The sequence below is a fragment of the Triticum aestivum genome, chromosome 6B (genome assembly GCF_018294505.1).
Source record: "Triticum aestivum cultivar Chinese Spring chromosome 6B, IWGSC CS RefSeq v2.1, whole genome shotgun sequence".
NCBI lineage: Eukaryota > Viridiplantae > Streptophyta > Magnoliopsida > Poales > Poaceae > Triticum > Triticum aestivum.
The window spans coordinates 696,996,391-697,006,897 of record NC_057810.1 but is presented as its reverse complement, the minus strand read 5'-3'; the positions used below and the strand labels follow the sequence as shown (position 1 = coordinate 697,006,897).

Here is a 10,507-nt window from a genome sequence, read left to right as displayed (position 1 = left end):
GCCTTGCCCTTTGACTTGTTGCTGCTGTCGGCGCCGGAGAAGAGCCCCATTTGGCACGACTGGGGTGGCTAGGGTTGGCTAAGGTTTGCCGGCGACGGAGGAGCAGAGCTTGCTAGATGTGGATGGTGATTTGGATGAGGACGGCCCCACCGCACAGTCGGGTTAAAAAAGGACGACCGCCGTCGCTGACGCGTGGGTCCGGGGTCATAAATTAAGCTGACCGGCGAGGTGGCGGGCAGTTGAACGACCGTCAGGCGGGGCTGCGGCGGACACCGAGAAGGCGTGCGTGGCATCCGTTCCGCGTCCGCGCCAACGCATTTGGGACGCAAATTTGGACCACAAATGCATCGGTGCGGACGCGTTTTTGGTTTGGATCGGCGCGTTGGGCTTTGTCTTTTGTCCGCGCCGACCCAAACGGACGGCGGCGGACGAAATGGATCGCTCCGTTGGAGTTGCCCTTACGGTGAGCTACAAGCTGAAGATGGGGCGCTTCGTCTGTGTGGTGTGTGGGTCTACTCATTGTTTTTAGTCCAAATCCATCAAATCTTGCAACACTTTACACACACATTGATGACTTAAATCAATTCATCCAATATTCTTCATGCATTGCATATGAAACGTTTATCAAGACACTCATCAACATCTGCAAGTGAAGCACACTTTGATAAGGTGGGAATTTAGAGCAAAAAGCATTCAAACAAACACACCATATCCCCAGGTAACACTAGAAATGTTATTAAGGATCTGGGGTGAGGAATATGCACATCAGTCAAATGATCCAGCTAGCCACCCCAACTGAATCACACATTTGAGTCACACATTACAAAAGGGTCACGAACAACAATAGATGAATCTACAAGCTAAAAGTGTATGTACTGCCCTCTTCAGCATCAAGCACATCTTGCGGTATAAACTTATAAGTCACATCACATTGTTGCTCCCTGCCAAGCAAGCTTTGCCCCTCCTCCGGATCTCCGGCACCAGCCTGACCCCATGGGTTCTGCTGGTACCTCCTCAACGCCTCTAGCCTCTCGGCAACTTCCTTCATTACTGGTCGGTCCTCCCCACTCATGCTCACGCATCGCATCACAAGATGTGTGACTTCTTCCAATGCCTTGGGGCCCATCTCCTTCCTCGCCCGGCTATCAAGGACCTCGTCGTGTCGGTTGGTTTTCACGGCTGTCGTGAATCGGGACACGAGGCTCTTGCCCTGCTCTGGCCCATCGAAGTAGATCACCTTCTTTCCTGTCAGAAGCTCCAACAGAACGACCCCAAAGCTATACACGTCACTCTTGTCAGTCAGTTGGCATGTCATGAGGTACTCCGGGTCCAGGTATCCGCAAGTGCCTTGCACCAATGTCGCAATCTCGGCTTCGTCACTAGGCGCCAGTTTCGACGCCCCAAAGTCTGCGACTTTGGCGGTGAGGTTGCCGTCAAGCAGGATGTTGGCCGTCTTGACATCGCCATGAAGGATCGGGGGCGAGGCCGATGAGTGCATATACGATAAAGCCTCTGCCGACTCTGCCGCTATCCGTAGACAGGTGTCAAGTGCGGTATTGGATTCGAGGCCCTTGCCGCCATGGATGTAGTGGTAGAGGGTGCCGTTGGAGACGTACTCGTAGACCAGCATTGGCACCTCCACCTCAAGGCAACATCCGTGTAGCTTGACGACGTTTCGGTGGTTAATCTGGGAAAGTATGAACATCTCCCTTGCGAACTCCTTGGTCTCAGTTTCCTCCATCATCTTGGACTTCTTTATAGCCACTATGGTACTGTCCTCCAGAACACCTCTATACACAATGCCGTGGCCGCCGCGACCGAGGATCTGATCAGCGGCGAAATTGTTGGTCGCCTTCTTGAGCTCCTCTTCTGAGTATATCTTGAACCCACCACTCCCTCCCCCAGCAGCGCTACTGTAGGAACGCATCTGCTGCTGCAGGATGACGCCTCCGTTGTGCTCGAAGAAGCTCTGCTTTGCCTTGATGAGCTTCCGCTTCTGATGTCCTAGGTAGACCCAGAAGCATGTGAATAATGACAAGAACACCCCGACGCTAACTCCTGGATATGACACATCGCATACTCAATTGTTAGTTTAGATTCCCGTGGAGAACCAATGATATTTTTGGATAAAATCTATATGTTAACATCAAGAACCAATGAAATATGTGTAATATGTTTCAAGACGACCCAATATCCGTGTGTGTACCTGTAACGATTTTGAGAGCCAAGGTGAACTTGTCATTTGCCCGGCAGCCGCTCTCCCTGTAGGCATCTCCACTCGTACCTGGAGGGCATTCGCAAGTATAGTTTCCCGGCGTGTTTCTGCACTCACCGTAGCACAGGTATTCGTCTTTCCGACGGCACTCGTCGATGTCTTCAGTTTGCACAGCAATTTCAACACCATTTGGTCAGACAAATTACCATCACAAATATGTTGGTGACTCGACCGTGCCAGGAATCAGGATGTGTACCTATGCATCCACGGTCGAGGTAGGGATTTCCTTCGTGCCCACTCGGGCAGCTGCACCGGTACCCAGGGCCATTGGTGGCGTCCAAGCACCGGCTGCCCGCGCTCTTGCAAGCGAAGTCGGTGGCGTTGCGCCTGGCGGCGCTGCAGTTGCCGACGTTCCTGACGGCCCAGTCGAGCATGAGCGGCACGGTGAAGTCGTCGGTGCGGTTGACGAAACTGTGGGAGGCTTGACCGTCGAACCACTTGGTCTCGACGAGGAACACATAGCGGCACGAGGTGGGGTTGGTGTTGAAGACGACTGTGTCCTGCTGCCCCGGCGAGAAGTTAAAAAGGGTCGACTCCCAGAAGTCGGCGCCGTTGGGTATCGCGCTCTGGCAGCAGCCGACGCCGGTGCACGAGCCCGGCAGGGCGTACTGGGACGGCCGGCACACGGACGTGCAGCCGCTGATGTAGAAGCCTCTGCCGTCGTTGAAGTAGCCGAGGCTGGGGCAGCCGAGCGTGACGAGCCGGTTCTTGGCCGACGAGAAGAGGTAGGGGGTGCCTAAGAGGGTCATGTACTCCGTAACCCTATCGATGAGTTCCCCCGTGGAGTTGTAGCAGTGGCGCGTGGCCCTGAGGTAGGTCCGGGCTTCGCCTTCGAGGGACAGCGCGGCGAGGTGGTAGTCGTAGCCGACTATGGTGAGGCGCGGAGGCCGGCCGGGGCCGGAGTCATTGCACTCGAGCTGGAAGCCCGGCTGGCCGTCGTCGCGGAAGCAGCCAACGCCGATGCCGAAGGGGTAGGGTACGCTGACGTTGCCGCACATGCTTGACATGCTTTCCACTGATTGGTTGCTCTCCTCCGATATATACAGACGCTGATACGGTGGGTGGGTGTGAATGCGATAATTGTTTAGGAGGATAGAGGAAGGGGAGGAGAAAGCACGAGGATTTGACCATGCTCGTTCTCCATGGCCCAACCCAACTTGTCAAGTGGACGGATATTTTTCAATTGCCTGTTGTTAAGCGGATCCATACTCAATTGCACTTGGGCCCATATATATGACGCCATTTCAAATATAAATGTGACGTCCTCTCTGTTGTGCTTCTAAAATCGGATATTACGTAGGTTAGGAGCGGTAAGAACATCTCCATCTTTTTTTTTAAATGACAAGTGTCACATGTGTGGCACAAAGCACTCTGGCCCTGACATTTTTCATAACTAAAGTTGTTAGCCGGAAAAAAACTGAAACTTGTTATCCGAAAAAGAAGTTGTCATGCTTAACAACGAAAGTTGTCATCTTCATGTTACTAAACTTGTCATAAAAAACGTTTGAAATTGTCATGTGTTTGTGCCACACATATGACCCTTATCAGGATCCGTCTTTGATTGTTGTGTGTATCAATTAGAGCATCTCTATCAGATTCCCGTAATTTGCCTAAAAAAATAAAGATTCATCTCACAGCGGATCACTCACCCGAAGTTGATTACACAATCTGGAGGAGTTCAGAGCTACGAGAAGAAAGATACAGGTTACAGCCATCGCGAAGTCGTTCTGATCTCATCCAGGATAGGCCCATGCACACGGGGCTCCCCTATGTCTCACTTATAGCAAGATGTAGGGACGCGTCGCCCGAAAGCGCACGCGAGGGCACCAGCCATAGCCCTCGTTTTTCTCGTGTTTCTTTAACGTTTTTGCTTTAAAGTTTTGTTTTTTAAATCTTGTTCATATTTCCAAATATTCTAAATATTTATATTAGGAAAAATATTTCTAAAATGTTAAGCAAGAATTTAAAAAATATTAAATGTGTAGAAATTTTGTTTAATGTATAAAAAAATGAACAATTTGTATAAAATTTGATCTTGTATTTTGAAAGATGTTAACAAAGTATTTAAAAATAATAACCAAAGATATATATGGACACACACACACACACACACACACACACACACACACACACACACACACACACACACACACACACACACACACACACATATATATATATATTATGTGGAAAATTAATAGAAAATAATATTAATTATAAATGTTATATGGTACACTTAGTTTAATATAAGTATAAATGTTTGTTATAAAAGTAATTGTTTTACAACACCCCGGGCCCAAAAAATGGGCATCTTGTTGAGGGTATTGCCCAATTCTAGGATATGTGGTTCCAAGTACCTTAAGGAGTGCAACTTCTGGGCATCGACAATCTTCACCTTGGTGAGGACCCAACTAGGAGTGAAATGAGTCGCTCCAGGAGTGGGGCTTTCGGCAATTTATTCAAAACACGAGATGAGGAACTCCACACACTTAACAGTTTGGCTGACAAGGCAAAGGGTAACCTCAGAACAATTGCGTTCGACACAACGCGTCTCAAGCATGGGTCTCCAGTTGAGTTGGTACTTCAAATCTAGGGTATTCATGAGGACGGTGCAGAGCCCAAGTTCACGGAGGTCAAGAAAAATGGAGTAGGTAGTCCAAATCTAGGATATATATCTATGTGAAAAATGTAGACTTGTGTTTAAAAAGAGTGAGGAAAACTGAGAAAAAAAGAGAAAATCCAAAAAATCATAAAGGGTCAACAAAAAAAAACTAAAGAAGTCAGTGAAAAAAGGAAAAAAGGAAACAACAGAAAAACCAGAAAAATGGAGAAACCCAAGAAAGAAAGAAAAAAATGAAGAAGAAAATTAAAACCCAAAAATACGTGAAAAAACAAAGCAAACCTGAAGGGAAAACAAAAGAAACAACAAAAGAAAAAGAAAACAAAAGAAACCTGGAGGGAACGAGCTAATCGATCGCGAGGAAACATTATGGACTGACCTAGTACTGTATCGTGTAGAAGAATCTTTAAGGCAAGAGCTCGTTTCATCTCGCTGTTAATGAAATATAGTTTTGGCAATGCACACATACTCCACTTGGCCCCCCTCTAATCCTCGAGGGGAGGAAACATGTAGGAAACCCCTACTGATCCAATAAATTTATGATTGGGTCGTCGCGCTCAAATGGGCCATGTACGATAGTTCTCCACGTTGCCATGATCATCATATAGCGAGATGGAAGGTGCTCTTGTGTAAGGAGCATGTGCCGGCTGGTCTGTGCCCATTAGCCTAGGACTCGCTCGCCGTACCATTTTTTTGTTTTTTCGTCTTCAATTGTTTTCTTTGGTTCTTTATGTTTTTTCATCGGTTTTCATTGTTTTTTCTTCTTTCATATAACTTCAGTTTTCACCAAAAAATTTTGTTTCTTTCTCAGTTTTCACAATTTTTTGATTTTCTTCCTTTTTTTCCTTTGTGTTTCTATGATTTTCTTTGTTACTTTCTTCGTTTTATTTTGGTTTCATTGGTTTCTTTATTTCTTTCCTTTTTTGCATTGTTTGTCTCTGGTTTTATTGTTTCTTTTCTTCTTCAAATTTAATTTATTTCCGTCTTTTTAAATTTTTTATTACTTTCTTGGACTTTTCTGGGTTTTTTCTTTTCTATTTATTTATCCTTTTCTTTTTGCACTGATTTTCTCTGGGTTTTTCTTGTTTCCTTTTTCTTCATATATTTTTCAGCACAAATCTACATTTTACGTATACATTACGTGCATATTTTAATATGTATTTAACAATATTCAAATACATGATTGAGTTTCAACAAAATATATTTTTATGTAGATTTTCTATTACATACACATTGTATATTTTTCATATAAATCAGGAACATTTCTTATACATATATTTAACAGTTTACAAATACATGATTATTATTTTTTCAAATACGTCATTACTCTCTCCGTCTTATAATATACAACTGTTTTTTGACACTACACTAGTGTCAAAATGCTATTATATTATGGTATGTAGGGAGTAGCGTTTTATTTAAATATGTTTTTATTTCTACTTTTTTACATACAACTTCTAAATTTTTGAATATAGCATTTTCTGTATACTCTCTCTCCATCCGAAAATAAGTAGTACAAAGTTGAGTCACTTATATTGGGACAGAGGGAGTACAACTTTAATATTTTTTAAATACATGATCGGCATTTTTGTCATACACATTGTATATTGTTAAATACGCATTAAAAATGTTTTCTACCACCAGTGATAGTTACCCTCATGTGAGCTTTGTATGTTGTATGTACTATCTGTTAAAGTCGAGAGTATATACATGTAATATGTAGTATATAAGAATATTACCCCGTAAAAAAAATATAAGAATCTTTGGGTAGTGTATATATCCTAATTTGAAGGTAGTATGTATTATTTTTTAGTATATTATTTTATACATAGAAATATGAAAGTATTTTCAGAATATACTAAAAACTATAGACTCACATGCAATTTTTTGCGTATAGCTTGCTTTGAAATATCTTACGTATAGTATATGATATATTTAGAATGATAAAGTAGTATATATACTACCACATGATAGTATATGGGACATTAACATTTTGTCAAATGCTTGATTAACATATTTTAAATATGTGATCAACTCTTTTCATATACATTGTATAGACTGTGTGCATATATATTTTGTATTCATGAGACACATATTTATATACATATTTAACTTTTTAGATATTTTCTGTATAGTGGTTTTTGTAATGTGTGTGTTTGCGTGTGTGTCTACACACACAGAGACGAGAGTAAAAAAAAGCAAAGATAACAGACAGAAATGTAAAAAGAAAAAGAAAAAAGAGAGGGCTGTGGCTTGCGGCCTGTGGCCTAGCGCACGCCTAGGCCGACTCATCTTGCGCCCATCTTCAGGCAAGGCTTCGATACCTCTCGCTATAAGCGAGACACAGGGGCGCACTGAAGTAGGCACACACCACCACCAAACGCACAATCTTCAACACAACAGCAACACGTAGCGCAGATCCATCAGCAACGAAAATAAATCACAGAAATCACAAACCTCCAAACACGGCAAGAAGAATGATGCAGAAGACGCAAACCTACCAGTCGATGCAGCCCGCAGCCTTCCTCCAAAGTAACCGATGCAGAGGAAGAAGAAACAGCCGGCCTGCATAGGATTCGCCCCGGATGAAGAGGCAAGGGTCGACCCCGCAGTCCCCCTCATCGAAGAGACGACAACCATCACCCCTCCTTGCTCTACCAAGAAACGAACACCACAGGGAAAAAAGAAAGGACTGCAACCGACCGGGGGGGGGGGGGAATCAGAGGCAACACCACCTGTCGAGCGCTGCGTACCCACCCAAGCGCCACGAAGACACACGACCAGACCAAGAGGCTCATACGAATGAGCAACCCACTTAATGGGAGGACCCACCTGCAGGTCACATCCCCGATCAACCAGGAGCCTCCCTCTCAAGTGACCTTAGAGTTTTAGGTGATGAGGAAGCAAAAAAATGGGGATGCAAAATAAACTAGACCATGGTGTTCTGCTCAATGCCCATGATACGTGGCGCCAGCCAAGGACCTCGTCAAAGCTCGATGTGGCGAGTATGGTGTGAAGGAAATATGCCCTAGAGGCAATATTAAAATTGTTATTTATATTTCCTTATATCATGATAAATATTTATCATTCATGCTAGAATTGTATTAATCGGAAACTTAGTACATGTATGAATACATAGACAAAACAAAGTGTCCCTAGTATGCCTCTACTTGACTAGCTCGTTAATCAAAGATGGTTATGTTTCCTGTCCATAGACATGTGTTGTCATTTAATGAACGGGATCACATCATTAGAGAATGATGTGATGGACAAGACCCATCAGTTAGCTTAGCATTATGGTCCTTACAGTTTCATTGCTACTGCTTTCTTCATGACTTATATATGTTCCTCAGACTATGAGATTATGCAACTATCGAATACCGGAGGAACACCTTGTGTGCTCTCAAACATCACAACATAACTGGATGATTATAAAGATGCTCTACAGGTGTCTACGAAGGTGTTTGTTGGATTGGCATAGATCGAGATTAGGATTTGTCACTCCGTGTTTCGGAGACGTATCTCTAGGCCCTCTCGGTAATGCTCATTACTATAAGCCTTGCAAGTAATGTAACTAATGAGTTAGTTGCGGGATGAAGTATTCCGGAACGAGTAAAGAGACTTGCCGGTAACGAGACTGAACTAGGTATGATAATACCGACGATCGAATCTCGGGTAAGTAACATACTGATGACAAAAGGAACAACGTATGTTGTTGTGCGGTTTGACCGCTAAAGATCTTCATAGAATATGTAGGAGCCAATATGAGCATCCAGGTTCCACTATTGGTTATTGATCGGAGATGTGTCTCGATCATGTCTACATAGTTCTCGAACCCGTAGGGTCCGCATGCTTAATGTTCGATGACAATTTGTATTATGAGTTATGTGTTTTGATGACCGAAGTTTGTTCGGAGTCCCGGATGAGATCATAGACGTGACGAGGAGTCTCGAAACGGTCGAGACATATTCAGACATCGGAATGGTTCCGGAGAAGTTCGGGTATTTTCTGGAGTAACGGGAGGTTACCGGAACCCCCCGGGGAGTTGTTGGGCCTTAGTGGGCCTTAGTGGGAAGAGGAGGCAGCGGCCAGGAGGTGGCGCCCCCCCCAAGCCCAGTCCAAATTGGACAAGGGGTTGGGGGCGCCCCCCCCCCTCTCCCTACCTCTCCCCCTCTCCTTTAGGTGGAATCCTACTAGGACTTGGAGTCCTAGTAGGACTCCCCTCTCCTGGCGCACCCTGCAAGGGCCGTGAGGGAGTCCTGGATTATGGGGTCCTCGGAGAGCTGGCCTGTGTGACATGGGCCGGAATGATGGGTCGTGAAGATACAGAACCGAAGGCCTTCTCCTGTGTCCGGATGGGACTCTCCTTTGCATGGACGACAAGCTTGGCGTCTGCGTGTGTAGTTTTTTTTCCTTTGTAAACCGACTTTGTACAACCCTACTCCCCTTCGGTGCCTATAGAAACCGGAGGGTTTAGTCCTTAGGGGCTATCACAATAATACAGGCTAGACATCTAGGGTTTAGCCATCACGATCTCGAGGTAGATCAACTCTTGTAACCTCTATACTCATCAAAGTCAATCAAGCAGGAAGTAGGGTATTACCTCCATTAAGAGGGCCCGAACCTTGGTAAACATCGTGTCTCCCGCCTCCTGTTACCTTTGATCCTTAGACGCACAGTTCGGGACCCCCTACCCGAGATCCGCCGGTTTTGACACCAACATTGGTGCTTTCATTGAGAGTTCCTCTGTGTCGTCGACAGAAGGATTGATGGTCGCCTTGTCATCAAGGACAACATCACTTCCGGAGAAGCACTAGCTTTAGGGCAAACCCTCTGGCTCGGCAGCTTCATCATGGGCGCTCGCCCGGCTGTTAAGCCAGAAGTAGCCCAACTCATCGCCAAAAATCGCCTCCGCGTCATTCTTGAATACTCTCACAAGATGGATCTGGCAGATGTATCAGCCTTAAACGAACTGCTAGATCGCATCGCCTCCTTGGGGGTCGCAACCGACTATGATCGGATTGGGTTTAAACCCGATCAGAGAGAAATCAGATCTCCGCCGATCACCCATCATGTGGCAATCATGGAGGAACAAGACGACAATAACTCTTCTCCTATGTTGAGAACAAAGTATGTTCAGGTTTTCGAGCTTGAAGAACCGGACTCCCGTCTTCTGGAAGACACTTCTTGTCCTCCGAACAGGGAATCGGGCGTTGAGCCTAAAAACGCACCGGATGCTCCGGAGCCTAGGCCTGTATCCTCGGAGGTTCTTCAGAATCCGGACTTCTCAGTGGGTCAGGGTTCGGATTTGATCCTGCCCACCCACCACAACTAATATTCCCCAAGCAACTCCGGTCCTCCGGACATATGCGACTTAATGTATGTGCGGTAGCAGCCCCAGGAAATAGTCCACCACTTTTGGGATAGATTCCTCCTTGTTAAAAACAAGATCAAGGATTGCTGTGACAACGACGCGATCTTGGTATTTTACAACAATTGCACGGATGAGGGAATCCTTAATGCCCTCAACCGTCATCGCGTACTGCACTTTGCCGATTTGGCACACATAGTAGAGAAGTACTGCGCAATGGAAAGGGCCTGGAAAACCCAGA

General features: G+C 45.4%; 1 protein-coding gene across 1 annotated transcript; it reads right to left on the bottom strand.

Annotated features, from left to right (window-relative positions):
• Positions 1–798: 798 nt before the first annotated feature.
• LOC123139660 (wall-associated receptor kinase 2-like) lies at positions 799–3,273 on the bottom strand. The gene is made up of 3 exons (XM_044559398.1): positions 2,472–3,273; positions 2,207–2,374; positions 799–2,058 (listed from the first exon to the last, which is right to left on the bottom strand). The coding sequence occupies exons 1-3, from the start codon at positions 3,271–3,273 to the stop codon at positions 854–856; spliced, it is 2,175 nt and encodes a 724-aa protein (XP_044415333.1). The 3' UTR covers positions 799–853.
• Between the last annotated feature and the right edge of the window lie 7,234 nt (positions 3,274–10,507).